Here is a 21006-nt window from a genome sequence, read left to right as displayed (position 1 = left end):
AGGGCCTTCTCAGTGGTGGCGCCCGCCCTGTGGAACGCCCTCCCTTCAGATGTCAAGGAAATAAACAACTGACTTTTAGAAGACATCTGAAGGCAGCCCTGTTTAGGGAAGTTTACAATGTTTGGTGTTTTATCGTGTTTTTAATATTCTGTTGGGAGCCGCCCAGAATGGCTGGGGTATGTACCGTATTTTTCCCTCGATAAGACACACTTTTCCCCTCCTAAAAAGTAAGGGGAAATGTTGTGCATCTTATGGAGTGAATGCAGCTTGCGCTGAAGCCAGGAGAGCCTCTGCGCAGCTTTCCCTCTCTGCCCAGCGCCCCTTCAGCAAAGCAGGAGGAGAAATGGAGCCCCTTCCGTTTCTCCTCCCGCTTTGCTGGTGAGGTGCTGAGCAGAGAGGGAGAGAACATATTTTTTTTGCTCTCCTCTAAAACTACCGTATTTTTCGCTCTATAACACGCACCAGACCATAACACGCATGTAGTTTTTAGAGGAGGAAAACAAGAAAAAAAAATATTCTAAACGAAATAGTGGATATATGATTTTTGTGGTTCATGCTGTGGCCACAGACATGTGATCTGTCTGAGTTTGGAGTAGCCCAATGCAAAAATCCTGAGGATCCATGTGGATCCATGCTTTGTAACCACGGAGGAGGGAAGGAAGGGGAACCATGGATCCTCTGCTCACGACTGCAGCAGATCCCCCCCGCCACCCGCAGGCATTCGCTCCATAACACGCACAGACATTTCCCCTTACTTTCTAGGAGGAAAAAAGCGAGTGTTATGGTGCAAAAAATACGGTAGGTGCGCCTTATGGTCGGTTGCGTCTTATAGAGCAAAAAATACGGTATGTATGTATAAATAAATAGTGCCCTCCGCTTGGGTTGTAGACAGAAGGAACCTGTCAACCTCTAGTGCTAAGGATGTTTTTTTTTCCCCTGTCCCCTTTGTTATTTCCCACCTCACAGAGTTTCAAGCTGTCCCTGTATTCCCGACTCCCGGCAAATCTCCCTGTGGACCCAGCCCAAGGAAAACTGGACAGGGGCCCCCTTCTCGCCTAGCAATGTCATTACCTAGAAGTTTTTCCACCGGTGAGTCTTGTGCATTTATCCATCTGCTTATTGCAAGGTTCTTAGCGGGGGCAATTAGAATAAGATCTATTATTTGATTATTGATATAACCACTCCAATGTATTTTCTATACTTAAGTTTTTACCTCTGTCTTCAGTACATTTTATAGTCGTACTTCGGAAGTTGAACGGAATCCGTTCCGGAAGTCTGTTCGACTTCCAAAATGTTCGGAAACCAAGGCACGGCGTCCGATTGGCTGCAGGAAGCTCCTGCAGCCAATCAGAAGCTGCGTCAGACATTCGGCTTCCACAAGTTGTTCGCAAACTGGAACACTCAGTTCCGGGTTTCGATCATTTGGGAGCCAATTTGTTCGAGAGCCAAGGCGTTTGAGATCCAAGGTATGAGTGTATTTCATTTTGTTGCTATGGCTAGTGGCTGATGCAATTAAAGATTATTCTGTTTGACTCTAGTGCCATATAGGCAAACTTTGCGGCCATCGCCTTGCCGTGGTTAATTCAGAGTCATTGTGCCTCTGTTCCTGATGTGAAATCAATCAATCAATCTTTATTACAGTCCAGAGACCCAACAAATTGTTACAGAGCAATGCACAATTCAGATAGCCTACCTCCAGGTTGGGGACACGGGTGGCGCTGTGGGTTAAACCACAGAGCCTAGGACTTGCCGATCAGAAGGTCGGCGGTTCAAATCCCCGCAATGACGGGGTGAGCTCCCGTTGCTCGGTCCCTGCTCCTGCCAACCTAGCAGTTCGAAAGCATGAAAAAAGTGCAAGTAGGTAAATAGGTACCGCTCCGGCGGGAAGGTAAACGGCGTTTCCGTGCACTGCTCTGGTTCGCCAGAAGCGGCTTAGTCATGCTGGCCACATGACCCGGAAGCTGTACGCCGGCTCCCTTGGCCAGTAAAGCGAGATGAGCGTCGCAACCCCAGAGTCGTCCGTGACTGGACTTAATGGTCAGGCGTCCCTTTACCTCCAGGTTAAACAAGCATTTTGTTCAGATTTAAAGCTAGGGATCATTGATTCTTGCAACCACCGATAAAAACTTCGCCACTGCTAATGTTCTAGCGTTTGACCAGTCTTCCAATAGGAACCTGACATAGTGAGCCGATGTGAATTCAGTAAGCAAGGAAAGCCCGGGCTATAGTAAATGCTCATCCTACTCAGAGTAGACTCATGGAAATTAATGAGCATGACTGACTTAGGCACAGTAATCGCAATGGGTCTGGTCTTTGGGTTAAAATTGAGGGTGCTACTTTGTTGAACGACAGTGCCCCTGTTTCTAAAAATCACCGTTGAATTCTGAAATTCCACCAAACTCACGTGAAATTTCGTGTGGGCTCCCTGCCTTGTTTCCCTTTAACCCTATGTTTGTCCAGAGCTCTGTTGCGCGCGCGCGCGCGCACACACACACACACACACACACAATGCTTATGTTTACCTGGGTTTTTTTAATATAATTTTTATTGATTTTAACATATAAATTATAAAATGTACCACAAAACTTATCATTTATACAATTTTTTAAGACTTTCTTCAGGACCTCTGATGATCCACCATTTTAACCACTTCTTATGCATTTCTTAACTTTACATCTCTTAACAAACCATCCTTCCCCTTCTCCATTTTTGCAATAATTCCAATAATACTCCTCACAAAACTTCTTGGAAACCTACAAACATCGTCTGATCTTCACAAACACTTTTTAAATAATCCACAAATTTACTCCAGTCTTCTGTGAATTTCTGGTCCCACCGGTTTCGAATCCTTCCTGTTAGTTTATCTAGTTCTGCATAGTCCATTAACTCCATCCTCCATTCTTCAATCGTTGGTAATTCTTCTTGCTTCCATTTTGGGGCCAATAATATTCTTGCTGCTGTTATTGCATATAAAAAGAGCTTACATTCATTTCTATTTATATCACTCCCAACAATGCCCAATAAAAATGCTTCTGGTTTCTTTATAAATGTACATTTCAACATTTTTTTCAACTCATTATATATCATCTCCCAGAAGCTTTTCACCTTTTTACATTCCCATCACATGTGATAGAATGTTCCTCCTTTTTTTTCTTTACATTTCCAACATTTATTACTAACTTTATACATTTTCGCTAACTTGACAGGTGCAATATACTATCTATACATCATTTTCTTTTTTTTAAATAATTTTTTATTGTTTTTCCAATTTTATCGACACAACAACACTAAATAATACATACAACAACAGACACACACACACACACACAAAAACATAGATCCAACTTTCTTAACCTCCTTTTCGTAAGCCTCTTTTCTCGGACTTCCCCATACCTTCCCCTTTTTGCATCCTAATTTCACAATTTTTCAGCAACTCTTTTAGCCAATTAAAATTTAAACTTATTCTCCTTTTCAATATCACATTAAATGAAAAAGAATAAATATAGCTGTAATTATACATCTTCCTTTCCCTTCACACTTTAACACTCCTCAATTTTATAGCGATTTTAAAGATATACTTTAAACTTCTTCCAATCTTCCTCCACAGTTTCTTTCTCCTGGTCACATTCATCACATTTTCTTTTAAGCCATTGCATGCAGTAAATTTTAAACCTTCTTTCCATAATTTTACCCAATCACTCAGCTGTATATTATACCCAAAATCCTTGGCCCAATGAATCATAACCAATTTAACCTCCTTGGCTTATGTTTTCCTGGTTAGGGATGACCGAGGAACTGGAACGCAAACTTCAGGAACGGAGGGCGACTCTTCAGGAAGACTGAGCTGTCTGCATCTCTCACCAACGGGCCAAGAAAGGACGGGGCGGCCGATGATCCACTCTGGAAGGCTGCCGGCCAGAGATTTCATGGTTTTTCTGCACAAGTCTTCCTCTGCTCTGTGTCCCAGCGTGATCTCGCAGCCGTCCGTCCTTTCCAGAACTGTGCTCCTTCTTCAATAGAGGCGGCTGTTTTACCCATCGCCGGGAACCAAGTTGAAAATGTACACCTCCCTGCCAACCAGCGCTGTTTGAAAAAGGGCGAATGGTACTCTTAAGAGGCTAAAAACTTGCACAATGCCTGTTTTCCAGCTCTCCCTGAGCTGTTGCGATGCTCCTGTCGGAATTGAAGAGAGGGCTGGCTTTCTGAAAGAGCGGTTGCAAAGGATAGAATAGGCCAGTTTGTTGGCGGCTGCGAAGGGGAGCATGTTATAGCAGGAGCAAGGAGCCAATTCTTTGCCACATTCCTTTCTGTGCAACCGTGCAGGGAGTCACCTGCCGCAGGTAGGCAGAGGTAAACAAGAACGTAGCAACAAATGGATGGAAATTTTACCTTTGTGCAGTCGTCTCTCCCCCCCCCCCCCGCCCGCACATTTAACTCCACTGGAGGTCCTCTAAATAATATAAATGGGCAATCTCCTGCAGCATGAGGTGCCTTGTTGTTGTTTAGTCGTTTAGTCGTCTCCGACTCTTTGTGACCCCCTGGACCAGAGCATGCCAGGCACTCCTGTCTTCCACTGCCTCCCACAGTTTGGTCAAACTCATAGCTTCGAGAACACTGTCCCACTATCTCGTCCTCTGTCGTCCCCTTCTCCTTGTGCCCTCCATCTTTCCCAACATCAAGGTCTTTTCCAGGGAGTCTTCTCTTCTCATGAGGTGGACAAAGTCTTGGAGCCTCAGCTTCAGGATCTGTCCTTCCAGTGAGCACTCAGGGCTGATTTCCTTCCGAATGGAGAGGTTCGATCTTCTTGCAGTCCATGGGACTCTCCAGAGTCTCCTCCAGCACCAGAATTCAAAAGCATCAGTTCTTTGGTGATCAGCCTTCTTTATGGTCCAGCTCTCACTTCCATACATCACTACAGTGGTACCTCGGGTTACATACACTTCAGGTTACAGACTCCGCTAACCCAGAAATAGTACCTCGGGTTAAGACCTTTGCTTCAGGATGAGAACAGAAATCGTGCGGCAGCAGCAGGAGGCCTCATTAGCTAAAGTGGTGCTTCAGGTTAAGAACAGTTTCAGGTTAAGAACGGACATCCAGAACGAATTACGTTCTTAACCCGAGGTACTACTGCACTGGGAAAATCATAGCTTTAATTATACGGACCTTTGTGGGCAAGGTGCTTACTCAGAGGTAAACCCTCACCGTGCAAAAGGAAGCGGGGCTGACCTCTGTGCAGATGTGCTCGGGACGGCAGCCTCCGTTTCTCTCCAACAGATAATGAAAAGACTCTGGCCTGGGGGGGGGGGGCTACGTGGTGGTTCACGCTGGGAAAGTGTCGCTTGATGTCACCACCGCTTGAGCAGGGAGAAGCTGGAGTTCTGGCTTTCCGTGCAAAAGGTCCAAACACTGCCATCAAATGGCTTAAATAATTTCATTTTTGGAAACTGGACTGGTATCACAAAGCCGACACCAAATAAAGATATCTGATATCCCTTTATATATATATATATATATATATATATATATATATATATATATATATATATATTGTCTCCAATATGTTTCTATACACACGTGTTCAGTTTGCTTGCTTGTTGCGTCTAATGTCTCACTTTCCCCATAGGGCGCTCATACGTAGTTATCCTCACAGCAGTTCCAGAGAGGCAGGCAAGACCGAGAGGCAGTGGCTGCCTGCAAGGCTGCCCATCAAGCTTCATGGCTGAGCAGGAACTCGAACCCAGACCTCCCAGATCCTAGTCCAGGGGTCAGCAAACTTTCGGCAGGGGGCTGGTTCACTGTCCCTCAGACCTTGTGGGGGGCCGGACTAGATAGATAATTTATTACGGTCAGAGACTAGCTTATAAAACACACTTGGGGGTACAATCCCAGAAGGAAAACAAACATTTAAAACAATGTGCAACAATAGATTTATAAATGCGATAAGCGTATAGACACTTAAAACTTTAAGATAAACTACCGCAGAGAGATGACCCAGAGTCACCCATGGAACCGAGTTTGGGGATTTTCTTAACAAACTAGTTTGGGTCGGGGGATGGTCTGCGTCTACACAGAATCTGGCGACCATCCGGGTCGTCTTATGATCTTTGCCTAACAGGAAAAGGTCACATTTTTGCTTTTCTGGGAGGTCAGCGAGTCTCACCAGCAGGGGATCAATGGTCTCACTCCGTGCCTCTTCATAAAAGGGACATCTAAAGAACAAGTGCCCTGGGTTTCCTTTCTCCCCCAATGAAGAGGCGCAAAGTCTCTGAGCATATGGGACTTTTATAAAAGGATCCTTCCAGGACCCTGCTTCTGGCAGGGGGCCGGACTATATTTTGGGGGGACCTTTAGACGGCCTGAAGAAAAGGGTGGGTGGAGTTTGGGAATCCAAAGGGTATATAAATACAGTTTGCTTTATTTTTACTTCGCTTTGCTATTGGTATGGAAATTGGGAAAGACGTGGAAGGGAAATTTTGGTCGACCTTAGGAAAAATGTTTAAAATGTTTAAGAAAAAATAATGAGGTATAAATATTGATGTATAAATTTGGTTAAGTTAAAATTGATCTTTTCTTAAATGGCTAAATTAAATGAAAATAAGGTTTGTAAATATAAATTGAGGAAATGGAAGAAAGAAGAAAAATAAAATAATAATATGTTAGAATAAATTAAATTAAGTTAAAATGGAGAAGTAAATTAAGGATTTGCTGAGCCAATAATTTAAATTGGAATACAAGAAGGGGAGGTGTGAGGAGGTCTGAGAAACAAGTTAAAAGAAAATAAGTATTTGAACTTTCAGGTGTTTTTAATTGTTTTTATTTTTAAGTTTTGGATTTTTGTATTTTGTTTGTTTGTTTATTTTTGTCTTTGTTGTTATATGTGTTGTTCTTTTTTGAAAATGCTAATAAATATTCATTAAAATAATAATAATAGACGGCCTGAAGAGGCTTCGCTTTACCTGGCCCAAAAGCCGCAGTTGGGCTTCTCCAGACTTTTAGAAGACATCTGAAGGCAGCCCTGTTTAGGGAAGCTTTTAATGTTTGATGTACTACAGTATTTTAATATTTTTTTTGGAAGCGGCGATGCAAAACAAAAAGACGATGTTGTAGAGAAGTCACTTGAATTCGCTCTAAGAACCCCACAAATCCTCAGACGCAGCTGTGGTTGTGCAGAAATCTGAAATTTATTGTTAAGGCTGGAAGCTGGTTGTGTGGTATGAAAGAATTGTTTTCTATAAAAACAAACAACTCTACAAGCTTGTAGATTAAGGAGGTACTCTGTTCTGCAATGGTTCCCCCCCCCCCATTATGCCACCATATGACTGCTGTCCAGGTAGGGCAACAAAAGGGGGGGAGGGACACAAAAATAAACCAGAACGTTTGTGGTGTAAAAGAGGTCATGGAATTGCAGGAGGGAGTTGCAGGATATGCACCAATTGTTGACCAAACCTTGGCTGGAAGAAACGGTGCTGAAATCGGGAGCACGTCTGACCTCCCCAATAACATCTCAAGCACAAACCATAATAAATGCATGATCAAAAACCAGAGGGAGCTTTTGAGCAGCCAGTCAGGGACGTTGTCATTTTAAAGGGTCTCAGGGCCACTGACCACGTTCCAAACAGCAATGTTTCTGATCGGCTTACTACACTTTTTAGTGATAGCTGATCCAAGGCCATTTCATGTACCTTTGGGGGGCTATTAATTTGCTGGTGAAGATTTATCATTGAAACAGTTAATTATCCTGGAAGAACCGTCCTGTCTGCTGCTGTGCTCGGAGTACCCTAATGCGACGTTTGGAGCACCCATCATCTTACATCTGTATATTGACTGTGGAAAGGCATTCTAGACTAAAGGCATTCTATACGTGGCAGCTAGACTGGTGACTGGGAGCGGCCGCTGAGACCACATAACACCGGTCTTGAAATACCTACATTGGCTCCCAGTATATTTGCGAGCACAATTCAAAGTGCTGGTGCTGACCTTTAAAGCCCTAATCGGCCTCGGTCCAGTATAGCTGAAGGAGCGTCTCCACCCCCATCGTTCTGCCCGGACACTGAGGTCCAGCGCTGAGGGCCTTCTGTCGGTTCCCTCACTGCGAGAAGCCAAGTTACAGGGAACCAGGCAGAGGGCCTTCTTGGTGGTGGCACCCGCCCTGTGGAATGGCCTCCCACCAGATGTCAAAGAGAACAACTACCAGACTTTTAGAAGGCATCTGAAGGCAGCCCTGTTCAGGGAAGATATTAATGTTTGATGTATTACAGTATTTTAATATTTTTTTGGAAGCCGCCCAGAGTGGCTGGGGAAGCCCAGCCAGATGGGTGGGGTATTAATAATAATAATAATAATAATAATAATAATAATAATAATAATAATTCTGCCTCCATTTCAGTAATCTTTGACAGTGACTTATCACCCCTTCCATTCCTGTTCACGGAACATTTATTTGATTCTTTTTAGTTTGTGACTCTATGCACATATTATATGTCTTTTGCTTATGAATTTTGCAACGGTATAGTGTTATAAAAACATTGTCGGTATATTGTTAGCTGACGTGTTGCTTGTTGTTGTTCAGTCTGCTCTAAAATGAGCTGTTGTTCCTTAAAAGAGAGGGAGGGCAGCTGCAAGGCCCCAGATTCAAATCCAGCCTCGTTGCAAGGTTGGACTGTGAAACACTCCTTGCAGAGGACTTGGCTGCTCAGTCTTGACAGTACTGAGCCAGAGGGACAAATAATACAACTTGGTACAAATTGTTCGTGCTGGAGGAGGCCAGACACCGGCTTTGCAATGCAGAAGGTTCTGGGTTCAATTCCCGACAGCTCCCCTTTAAAAAAAGACTTCTGTCAATCAGAGGAGACCTTACTATGTGATACGGGCATAGGGTCTGATGTGGCCCAATATTAAAGGTAAAGGTAAAGGGACCCCTGACCATTAGGTCCAGTCGTGGCCGACTCTGGGGTTGCAGCGCTCATCGCACTTTATTGGGCGAGGGAGCCGGCGTACAGCTTCCAGGTCATGTGGCCAGCAGGACTAAGCCGCTTCTGGCGAACCAGAGCAGCACACGGAAATGCCGTTTACGTTCCCGCCGGAGTGGTACCTATTTATCTGCTTGCACTGGCATGCTTTTGAACTGCTAGGTTGGCAGGAGCAGGGACCGAGCAACGGGAGCTCACCCCGTCATAGGGATTTGAACCGCCTGATTGGCAAGTCCTAGGCTCTGTGGTTTAACCCGCAGCATTAGTTGTAGTTTCCGGGTCACCTTCAAAAGTAGCCCCACGTAGAGCGCATTGCAATAGTCCAAGCGAGAAATAACTAGAGCATGCACCACTCTGGCGAGACAGTCCGCGGGCAGGTAGGGTCTCAGCCTGCGTACCAGATGGAGCTGGTAGACAGCTGCCCTCCCCTGTGTGCGCCAACCCTTGCCAAAGACTTTAAAAAGCAAATAGGCAGCGGTGTGGGCCCGCCAACGCCATTCACAGCCTGCGCTATCCTTTGCCCCCCCGCAAACAAATTATGCAACGTCAGGACTCTGTGTTACTTCGTTTCATTTGCATAACGTCAGAATTTGGACCGAGTCGCCGCAGAATGTCTTTTAAAAAAACAAAACCAGAACAAAACACGGCATGGGCTCAGTGGCGTAGCGTGGGTTGTCAACACCCGGGACAAGGCAAGTAATTTGCGCCCCCTAACCTGTGGATTTGTGCCCCCTAACCCGTGGATTTTAGTCTCTTCCACTTGATTAGTTAAAGAAACCCTTATCCCCTAAGCACATGTATTGTTTGCAGTGTGAGAGAGAGTGAGTGAGCCAGGTAGGGGCAGAGAGCTGCGAGTGCGAGCGCGCCCCCCCCCGGATGTTGCACCCGGTGCGGCCGGCCCCCCCTGCGCCCCCCACGCTACGCCACTGCATGAGCTGTACAAGCGGTAGCCTTGCAGGCTGGTCTTTTCTTTCTCCCCCCCAGCCTTTTCCTTATGTTTCTGACCATGCAAAACCCTCTGCCCCACATCTCGTCGAAGGCAAAAGTGGAGATTTGGTGTGGTGGTGGTGGTGGGGAACCCCCTCTCCTTAATTGACAGTGTGTTTACAATCGTAGGCAGATAAAACAACATAATACATTCATGGCATGAGCGTGTTTCAAGCAAAAGTCCACCCCCCCCCAACTCTGTTGCTTTGGCATGGGTCAAGAGCGCCTGGGAGGGTGGTGCAAACCGTTATTGAAAACACACAAAAAAACCAAAAACCCACAACATTTGTAGTTAAGAGTCTGCTTCCTTATTCAGCTGGGAGTTGCCCAAGGCCTCTCTTGCGGCCAGAGAGTCCCAATCCTGCAAAACAAGGGAAGTAGCACGTTTCTAAGACAGGCTGGCGTTGGAGCTACTGGTCGCGCTGTTTCTCTTCTGAAGACATTTGATGGTGCTGGGGACTTGCAAACCCGAGTAGACATGGAAGCTGCCGCACCAGACCTAACATAAAAGAGGAAAACAGCCAGGGCATTAGGAAAAGGGAATCTGGTATAGTGAAAGGTAAAGGTAAAGGGACCCCTGACCATTAGGTCCAGTCATGGCCGACTCTGGGGTTGCGGCGCTCATCTTGCTTTATTGGCCGAGGGAGCCGGCGTACAGCTTCCGGGTCATGTGGCGAGCATGACTAAGCCACTTCTGGAGAACCAGAGCTGCGCACGGAAACGCTGTTTACCTTCCCGCCAGAGTGGTACCTATTTATCTACTTGCACATGACGTGCTTTCGAACTGCTAGGTTGGCAGGAGATAGTGAACGTTAGGAATGCTCAAATGCATTAATTCCGGAATGTTTCCTAGTAATTCTCATGTGAGCAGTTAAATTTGATCTTGTGCATGGGTAGGGAAACGAAGGCCCAGGGGCCGCATCCGGCCCAATCGCCTCCTAATTCTGGCCTGTGGGTGGTCTGGGAAGCAGCGTGTTTTTACATGAGTAGAATGTGTCCTTTTATTTACAATGCGTCCATGGGTTATTTGTGGGGCATAGGAATTCGTTAATTGTTTTTTTCCAAAATACAGTCCGGCCCCCCACAAGGTCTGAGGGACAGTGAACCGTCCCACGGCTGAAAAAGTTTGCTGTCCCCTGGACTCTCTTGGGAGGTATCTCATGACATTGTCTGTTGTGTTTCTGTGTGTTTGCATGATTTGGATAGTGTTATAAGAATTCTAAGGTCTCAAATACAGTGGTACCTTAGGTTAAGTACTTAATTCGTTCCGGAGGTCCGCACCTGAAACTGTTCTGAACCTGAAGCTAATGGGGCTTCCTGCTGCTGCCGTGCTGCCGGAGCATGATTTATGTTCTCATCCTGAAGCAAAGTTCTTAACCCGAGGTAATATTTCTGGGTTAGCAGAGTCTGTAACCTGAAGCGTATGTAACCCGAGGTACCACAGTATAAAAGTAAATGTTCATAAATGTACGAGGCAAACACATACAGTGGTACCTCGGGTTACAGACGCTTCAGGTTACAGACTCCGCTAACCCAGGAATAGTACTTCGGGTTAAGAACTTTGCTTCAGGATAAGAACAGAAATAGCGCCACAGCGGTGCGGCGGCAGCGGGAGGCCCCATTAGCTAAAGTGGTGCTTCAGGTTAAGAACAGTTTCAGGTTAAGAACAGACCTCCAGAACGAATTAAGTTCTTAACCCGAGGTACCACTGTACATAACTATATAAACCACGTGTCTAAAATAGTACAGGAGAGCAATCCTGAAGCCATTTGGACTCTCTCGAATTGGCCTCAAATATTTCTCTGCAAGGAAGGAACAAATGGGGAAACCTCCCCATTGTCTTTTCTTTGCAAATCCCATCTTAAGGGCATATTTGTGTATGCATAGGGTGAGCCTGTCAGGAACTAAACCATTAACCATCACAAAAGAATGGCCAGGCTGCCCAGGTAAAGCAATCAGTGACCATTATCAGGTATCCTCCTTCTGTGATGTTTTGGGGGGTGGTCTCGGGCTACAGAGTGGGCAAGTACAGTCGTACCTTGGAAGTCGAAGGGCATCTGTTCCAGAAGTCCGTTCGACTTCCAAGAGGCTCGAAAACCCAAGCGCAGCTTCTGATTGGCTGCAGGAAGCTGCTGCAGCCAATCGGAAGCCGCGGAAGCCCCGCCGGACGTTCGGCTTCCAAAAATAGTTCGCAAACCGGAACAGTCACTTCCGGGGTTGCGGCGTTTGGGAACCAAAACGTTCGGGAACTAAGCTGTTCCGACTTCCAAGGTACGACTGTACAGGGAAGAGACAGTTTGAGGAAGAAAGTTTAAGGAAGAAGCTGCAATCTTCAGCTAAGAAAAGCCAAGCCTATGCTTGGATAAGCAAGTGAACCAGTGCCAGATTTACGTATAAGCTAAACAAGCTATAGCTTAGGGCCCCACTCTCTTGGGGGCCCCCAAAAAATATGAAGGAGAAGAAATATAAGATAAAAAACAAATAAAATAAAACCTACATACAGCAACAGTGTATTGTGTTGTGTAGGCTCCTGTGATGTAAGCCTGCTAGTCTGTTCCCTAAAATATCACTGGTAATTATTACACTATTAATATACCGTATTTTTTGCTCTATAAGATGCACCAGACCACAAGACGCACCTAGTTTTTGGAGGAGGAAAACAAGAAAAAATATATTCTGAATCTCAGAAGCCAGAACAGCAAGAGGGATCGCTGCACAGTGAAAGCAGCAATCCCTCTTGCTGTTCTGGCTTCTGGGATAGCTGCGCAGCCTGCATTCGCTCCATAAGACGCACACACATTTCCCCTTACTTTTTAGGAGGGGAAAAGTGAGTCTTATGGAGCAAAAAATATGGTACTTCTTCGTAATTGTATTTCAGTTCAACAATTACTTTGATAAAATACATATTTTGTGATGTGCAAATGGCTTTAGATCCCTATGAGGTCCATAAATGACCATGTAGCATATATTCAGCACAAAAAACAGCGACAATTTGTTGTTGACAAAGGACAGCTGGACATATAAAGGGCCCCATTACCTTCCGTAGCTTAGGGCCTCATCAAACCTGAATCTGGCCCTGATGTGAACGCCAATACTTTGCACATATATTTCTTTCGCTATATGTTGTGTTTACAAAAGCTTTTGAATATTTTAACAAGTGTTCGGACATCATTCTAATTTCGAGGAAAGAGTCAGCATTGCACATAATTTGGCTTCCTAGCTGCAGATTAGCTACTCCGCCAACAACTGTTGTTTTTCTCCAGCGGATAAAGGCACAAACTCCAAAACTCTTACCATGAACGCCGGAAGAACGGGCTGGGAAAATTTGGCCCGGAAAGTGTGCAGGAGCTGTTTGGTTTTGGCATTGTAGAACGAGAGGAAACCTGCAAATTGGACAACACAGGATCCATTTGAGGCAAGAGGAAAAGGCAATAACCAGTCAGAGGGACCTGGCTGAACCAGATCAAAGAGCTACCGTATTTTTCCATCTATTAGACGCCCCGATATATAAGACTCCTCCTATTTTAGGGGACTGAATTGTATGATATTGAGAGACTTACACAAGCCTGCAACCAGCTATCCACTGTGCGTTTAAAAGGGGAATGTAAAACTCTGCTAAGTAAAAAAAGAACTTGCTAGTGCAAGTTAAAGTTAAAGGTAACGGGAACCCTGGCCATTAGGTCCAGTCGTGGCCGACTCTGGGGTTGCGGCGCTCATCTCGCTTTATTGGCCGAGGGAGCTGGCGTACAGCTTCTGGGTCATGTGGCCAGCATGACTAAGCCACTTGTGGCGAACCAGAGCAGTGCACGGAAACGCCATTTACCTTCCCGCTGGAGCGGTACCTATTTATCTACTTGCACCGGTGTGCTTTTGAACTGCAAGGTTGGCAGGAGCAGGGACGAGCAACAGGAGCTCACCCAGTCGCGGGGATTTGAACCGCCGACCTTCTGATCGACAAGTCCTAGGCTCTGTGGTTTAACCCACAGCGCCACCCGTGTCCCCTAGTGCAAGTTAGCAAGGATATTAATAAACAGCATATCCTCTCCTGCCTCCCTTAACACTCCCACACACACTCTCATGTAAGTCACCTGGCTCCCAAAGACGTGTGTCCTGATTTCACTTGGAAGGTATGCTGATGATTATTGGCTTGCAAATGTCCTGTTCACACTTGCTGTCAATTGCATTCGTATTTAAATTGGTGGCAGCATATCATCATAAAACTGGAACTGGTTTCATGCATGGTGATGTCAATGTCTGAGAATCATCAAGCTGGAAGGGACCCATCTATTCCAACTCCCTGCTATGCAGGAATCTCAAAAAGCAGTTCCCCATCCAATCTGAAACCACACCGGACCCTGCTTAGCTTTGCAAATGTGCCAGCAGTTTTATCCATTCGCTATAGGATCCCTGATTGGCTGGGATCACCGCCACGGCTAATTCAGGAAGGAGCAAAAACTTTGCAGCCAGAGTAAAGCGATGGGATTTGTTAAGTTTATCTGGAGGGCTCCTACCTGCTATGGGTCAATCTGATCTGACCAGGCATGGATAGTTATTCTGTTTGTAGAGATTTGTGCCCTAGGTTTCCAGCGAACAGAGCATTTCTGGCTAAGATGCTGCTCCAACGACAGAGGAAGTCAAAGAGAGAGAGTGTTGGTGCCTTGTGCTTTCGTTACCTGAACAGGTAAGGTCACGCCCACCTCTAGTCACATGCAAAGGAAGTATGTCCCAGCCCAGGAGGAAACAGGAAGTTCCGACTGGCTGGACCAAACATCCCCCTGCATGTCCACTCTAGGAAAACAAAGAACGATGTACTTGACTGCTACTTATGTTGAAGGAATGGATTTCTGTGCAGTCAGTCTGAAACGGAACCCAAAATCCTCATTTTTCCTTCTCCAAGGGAGCATTTCTAAAATGCATTAACTTGAGCTTTTGAGTCAATGTATAAACAGAAACCCAGCTGTATAAACAAGTGCTCAAAGCTCTCTCCTTTATCAGTCCGTGATGCCTAATGAATGGCCTTGCCAGTTCCAAAGTGAAGCAGGGATGACACATCTGGGTCTTATCTTACATCCTGACCACACTGACGCACAGACCTTGTCAGCCCCCCGGGAACGGCGCCAGGAGTGCTCTTAGAGTTGGTAACCTTCTTACCCCAAGATAAGGAATACAGGAACAGGAACACCCTTTTATGGTCAAGAGTACAGGAGCAGGAACACCTGTGATGTCAACTTGCGTGTATAAGCTTACGTGTCTGGATTCCTGGGGAAGGGGGGAGAGGGTGCCTGGAGGATATATATACAGTGGTGCCCCGCAAGACGAATGCCTTGCAAGACGGAAAACCTGCTAGACGAAAGGGTTTTCCGTTTTGGAGGTGCTTCGCAAAACGAATTTCCTATGTGCTTGCTTCGCAAGACGAAAATGTCTTGCGAGTTCCTGCGGGGTTTTTTCTCCTTTCCCCCCCCTTTTTCCCAAGCCGCTAAACCGCTTATCAGCTGATCCGCGAAGCCGCTCATCAGTTGATCCTCTAAGCCGCTTATCAGCTGATCCGCTAAGCCCGTTAAGCCGCTAATAGCGCTAATCCGCTAATCCGTCAATGGGCTTGCTTCGCAAGACAAAAAAACCGCATTCTTTTCGTCTTGCGAGGCACCACTGTACTGCATGAAATTTCTCATTTCTTTGGACTTGCTGTGAACTGACCACGCTGTGCTTTCTGCTATCCGGAGAGCAGAATAAACTCTTTCTCTGAACCAAACCTCGGTGTCATTTGACTCCTTCCTCCCTGTTGTGGAAGCAACGCTCACCCTACCACTCGGTAGAGTCTAATAAGGCTACAATGTATCACACCCCAAATCGCTTTGCTGCATCGCTTAGCTCAGAGGGGGACAAATATGGAATGGGAAGCCTGGAAGGAATTATTATTTTCCAGAAGCAGCTCATGAGATCTCACCTTCGTGAAAATTGCAGTATATGCCGATGATGTCCGGGACCGGTACGTCTAAGATTTTCGATTTGTTGTTGTGTTTGGCAGTGAAGCTGACTTGGAGCCAGTTGTTGAGGTGGAGGCACCAAGATGAAGGAGTCTTGCCCAGCTGGTCAAACTTGCCTAGAGTCCGGTAAGCCACCCCGACTGCAAAGGCTTTGCTGTCCCTGTCGTATCGCACTTCCCAGTAGTGGTCACCCCCATCAATTAGCGTGTCACCTGCAACGCAGAGGAAGGGGTGTCCGTCAGATCGAGGCTGGGGTCCGAGACTTGGGATCTCCTCAGCTGCCTTCCCCAAATACTGTATTTTCCCGTGTATAAGACGCCCCCTACTTTGGGGGGCTCCCATTTTATAAAATTGGGGTTGGGGGAGATGGCCCAGAGCTGTTGAGCTTTTTTTATTTTGGAGGGGAATGCCTAAAATCACTCACTCAGCTCACAAACGCTGCCAATCGCACGAGTCGCAGAAGAAAACAACCTCCGGCAGCCACAAACCACACACACAATAGCTGCAGAGGCAGCTGATCCACAGTAGCCCTTGCTACAGCCACAAATCACCCACCCAATCGCCGCTGAAAAGCTCCTACTCACAGCTGCAACCTATTCCCCATCCTGTGTATGCACTATCTGTGTATAAGACGCCCTCTGGGAGATGATATATAATGAGATGAAAAAAATGTATAAAGTCAGTAATAAATCTTGGAAATGCAAAGAAAAAGAAGGAACATTCTATCACATGTGGTGGGAATGTAAAAAGGTGAAATGCTTCTGGGAGATGATATATAATGAGTTGAAAAAAATGTTGAAATATACATTTATAAAGAAACCAGAAGCATTTTTCCTGGGCATTGTGGGGAGTGATATAAACAGAAAGGAATGTAAGCTCTTTTGATATGCAATAACAGCAGCAAGAATATTACTGGCCCAAAAATGGAAGCAAGAAGAGTTACCAATGAGTGAAGAATGGAGGATGAAGTTAATGGACTATGCAGAACTAGATAAACTAACAGGAAGGATTTGAAACCGGCGGGACCAGAAATTCACAGAAGACTGGAGTAAATTTACGGACTATTTGAAAAGTATTTGTGAAGATCAGACGACGTTTGTAGGTTTGCAAGAAGTTTTGTGAGGAGTATTATTGGAATTATTGCAAAAATGGAGAAGGGGGAGGATGGTTTGTTAAGAGATGTAAAGGCAATATAAAGTTAAGAAATGCATAAGAAGTGGTTAAAACGGTGGATCATCAGAGGTGCTGATGGAAGTCTAAAAAGATTGTATAAGTGATAGGTTTTGTGGTACATTTTATAATTTATATGTTAAAATCAATAATATATATATATATATATATATATATATATATATATATATATACACACACACACATATATACCGTATATGTATATGTATATATATATGTGTATATATATATATATATATATATATATATATATATTTGCTTTCGTAGATTTTCACGGGTACAGGAATGCAGGTTTTGGTGTCCTCGGGTGTCTTCCCGTGTAAAAGTTGGGGTGTCTAGGCGACGTTTCGACGAGGTCTCACTCGTCATCTTCAGGCTGGTGCTTTCGGCTTCTTGTTACTGGAACAGAGCGGGATCTCAATGTTTGAGTTCCTATAAATACTGTAGAAGGGGTGTGGTGTCTAGCCTCCAATGTTCTGGGCAGAGAGGAAGTTCCCAGGCTAGTGTGCCTTTTCTTCTTTTGTTCAACAAAAAACAAAAGAAGAAAAGGCACACTAGCCTGGGAACTTCCTCTCTGCCCAGAACATTGGAGGCTAGACACCACACCCCTTCTACAGTATTTATAGGAACTCAAACATTGAGATCCCGCTCTGTTCCAGTAACAAGAAGCCGAAAGCACCAGCCTGAAGATGACGAGTGAGACCTCGTCGAAACGTCGCCTAGACACCCCAACTTTTACACGGGAAGACACCCGAGGACACCAAAACCTGCATATATATATATATATATATATATATGACACCCTCCCCCAATTTTAAACTTTATTTTAAACTTTATTTTAGAGTAAAAAACCCATTTATTTTAGAGTAAAAAAAAATACACGGGAAAGTACGGTATAGTCCCACCCTCACCATATATCTAAAGCACGTTGAAAGCATGTGGCAATCCTGGGATGTGCTGTTTACCCTTCCCCAAAGTAGCACGAGTACTTTAAATGTATTCTGTGGTGCCAATTTGAATAAAAGGTTCGTAGCTTGGGGGCTCCTCCTGGATCCTTCGTTCAAGGCTCAGTGGCCTGGCGTGCCTTCCATCAGCTTCGGCTGGTGGCCCAGCTATGCTCCTATCTAGACAGGGATGGCCTAACTACTGTCATCTATGCTCTGGTAACCTCAAGGTTAGATTACTGCAATATGTTATACGCAGGGCTGCCTCTGAAGAATGTTCAGAAACTTCAGCCGGTGCAGAATTGAGGCAAGACGGTTTAAGCATATTACACTGATCCTGGTCCAACTGCACTGGCTACCAATGAGTCTCCAGGCCCAATTCAAAGTGCTGGTTTTGACCTATAAAGCCTTAAATGTCTCAGGACTGCAATACCTCAAGGACCGCCTCTTTCCATATGAACCGACCCAGACCCTGAGATCATCTTCTGAGGTCCTCCTTCCTGTGCCTCTTCCTCGAGAGACCCGGAGGGTGGCAACACAAGAACGGGGCCTTCTCTGCAGTGGCTCCTCATCTGTGGAATGCTCTCCCCAGGGAAGTTTGCCTGGCACCTTCGTCACACACCTTTAGGCGCCAGGCCTTTGGTTGACCTGATTGACATCCTTTACCCTTTTCCCCCAGTAGTGATGTGAAAGCTGGACCATAAAGAAGGCTGATCGCCGAAGAATGGATGCTTTTGAATTCTGGTGCTGGAGGAGACTCTTGGACTGCAAGAAGATCAAACCGATCCATTCAGAAGGAAATCAGCCCTGAGTGCTCACAGGAAGGACAGATCCTGAAGCTGAGGCTCCAAGACTTTGGCCACCTCATGAGAAGAGAAGACTCCCTGGAAAAGACCCTGATGCTGGGAAAGATGGAGGGCGCAAGGAGAAGGGAACGACAGAGGACGAGATGGTGGGACAGTGTTCTCGAAGCTACCAACATGAGTTTGACCAAACTGCGGGAGGCAGTGGAAGACAGGAGTGCCCGGCGTGCTCTGGTCCAGGGGGTCACGAAGAGTTGGACACGACTAAACGACTCAACAACAACAACCCTTTAAAAATGTGGTTCTTTTTTGGGAGGGGGGTGTTATTGGGTTATTGTTTCTATTTTAACTTTATATATCGTGATCTTTTCTGTGAACCGCCCTGAGACCTCCCCGGTGATGAACAAACAGCAAAAAAATAAAGCAATGAAAACACAAAAAGCAGATGGAGTTCTGGGCAGAGAAGCTTCTTACCCAGCACAGTATAGGATTCAGCCGTGAAGCGGTCTCTTCCACTGCGGCCCGTGGGCATCCTTTTGGGAGACTGAACACACCTGAAGAGAGGAAGGAGAGAGTGAGGGGGGAAGAGGTAGCAGAGAACTCTACTTTGAGACAGGGAGCCAATATTTGGTGCTGACAGTGCTGGCTCCAGGATTTGTTGCAGGGAAGAGGGGCCTGGACACGTGTAAAAAAAGGTAAAGGACCCCTGGATGGTTAAGTCCAGTCAAAGGCGACTATGGGGTTGTGCTGCTCATCTTGTTTTCAGGCCAAGGGAGCCAGCATTTGTCCACAGACAGATTTCCGGGTCATGTAGCCAGCAAGACTAAACCGCTTCTGGCGCTACGGGACACCGTGACGGAAACCAGAGCACACGGAAACGCTGTTTACCTTCCCACCAGAGTGGTACCTCTTTATCTACTTGCACTGGCGTGCTTTTGAACTGCTAGGTTGGCAGGAGCTGGGACAGAGCAACGGGAGCTCACTCAGTTGCGGGGATTCGAACTGCCGACCTTCCGATCGGCAGGCCCAAGAGGCTCAGTGGTTTAGACCACAGCGCCATCCACGTCCCTATAAAGACCATAGGAAGGTTGGGTGCATAGCTGTCAACTTTCCCCTTTTTTTAAGAGAAATTCCCTTATTCCGAATAGAATTCCTAAACTGCTTCTGGTGCAATGGGACACCGTGACGGAAACCAGAAAATGGAAACGTCGTTTACCTTCCCACCAGAGTGGTACCTGTGTATCTACTTGCACTGGCATGCTTTTGAACTACTAGGTTGGCAGGAGCTGGGACAGAGCAACGGGGGCTCACCCAGCTGTGCAGATTCGAACCGCCAATCTTCCAAACGGCAAGCCCAAGAGGCTCAGTGGTTTAGACCACAGCGCCACCCGCGTCCCTGCTTCTCATGGGCCCCTGTGAAAACAGGATGCTTGACCTGATGGGCCACTGGCTGTCTGTATGTCCGCAGGCTGTCATGGGAGCTGGAATCTAACAATATCTGGGGTGTACCATGTTCGCTACCCCTAGGATAGAGTCAAGAGGTCTTACCTGGCTGGGGAGTTAACTGGCGACGCGGTACGGCCCTTCCCGTCTTTTTCTCGAGCTTTAATGTCTTGCACTTTCCCACCCATGGCGTCCCATTCCACGCTGGGGTCTTCCACCTTGAGATTCTGGTGGCTGGTCGTGGCATCAAGGCGGTACACGAAAGCTGAGGGCAAAGAAAGGCAGGTTCTAGCGGCTCATTGGAGAGCCATCGAATCGTAGAGTTGGGTCATCTAGTCCAACCCGTGAAATGCAGAAATCTCAACTAGAGCATCCACAATGGTCCAAGCATAATTCATTTTGCTTCTGTTTCAACAGTGCTTAGATGATGATGATCTACTGTACTGTTAATGTTGAAGTACTTTTCCCGAGCACAGTTCAAAGTGTTGGTGCTGACCTTTAAAACCCTAAATGGCCTCGGTCCTGTATACCTGAAGGAGCGTCTCCACCTCCATCATCCAGCCCGGACATGGAGGTCCAGCTCCGAGGGCCTTCTGGTGGTTCCCTCCGTGTGAAAAGTGAGGTTACAGGGAACCAGGCAGAGGGCCTTTTTGGTAGTGGCACCCTCCCTGTGGAACGCCCT

At 46.1% G+C, this 21006-nt stretch overlaps 2 protein-coding genes across 6 annotated transcripts in view; one reads left to right on the top strand and one right to left on the bottom strand.

Annotated features, from left to right (window-relative positions):
* STAP2 (signal transducing adaptor family member 2) overlaps positions 1-21006 on the top strand; it is a 78708-nt gene that overhangs the window by 21253 nt on the left and 36449 nt on the right. For 2 of the 4 annotated variants that reach the window (XR_014559726.1, XR_014559727.1), the window contains exons 12-13: positions 967-1089; positions 3782-5419. Coding sequence is in view for 2 of the 4 variants with exons in the window: in XM_083720606.1 (XP_083576732.1) it covers positions 967-1089; positions 3782-3843 (185 nt within the window). In the remaining 2 variants the exon portion in view is untranslated. Of the gene's footprint in view, positions 1-966; positions 1090-3781; positions 5504-21006 lie in introns of those variants that run through there. The other 2 variants (XM_083720606.1, XM_083720605.1) reach the window with 1 other exon arrangement.
* Positions 9919-21006, bottom strand: part of FSD1 (fibronectin type III and SPRY domain containing 1) — a 34445-nt gene continuing 23357 nt past the window's right edge. For both annotated transcript variants that reach the window (XM_083720532.1, XM_083720531.1), the window contains exons 9-13: positions 20430-20589; positions 19356-19435; positions 15904-16155; positions 13251-13339; positions 9919-10455 (exon numbers count right to left, since the gene is read on the bottom strand). In XM_083720532.1, the coding sequence (XP_083576658.1) occupies positions 10345-10455; positions 13251-13339; positions 15904-16155; positions 19356-19435; positions 20430-20589 (692 nt within the window). In that variant the 3' untranslated portion in view covers positions 9919-10344. The remainder of the gene's footprint in view (positions 10456-13250; positions 13340-15903; positions 16156-19355; positions 19436-20429; positions 20590-21006) is intronic.

Source organism: Podarcis gaigeae (genome assembly GCF_964106915.1).
Source record: "Podarcis gaigeae genome assembly, chromosome: 18".
Lineage (NCBI taxonomy): Eukaryota > Metazoa > Chordata > Lepidosauria > Squamata > Lacertidae > Podarcis > Podarcis gaigeae.
The sequence above is the reverse complement of the archived record's forward strand: the minus strand, read 5'-3'. Positions and strand labels throughout refer to the sequence as shown.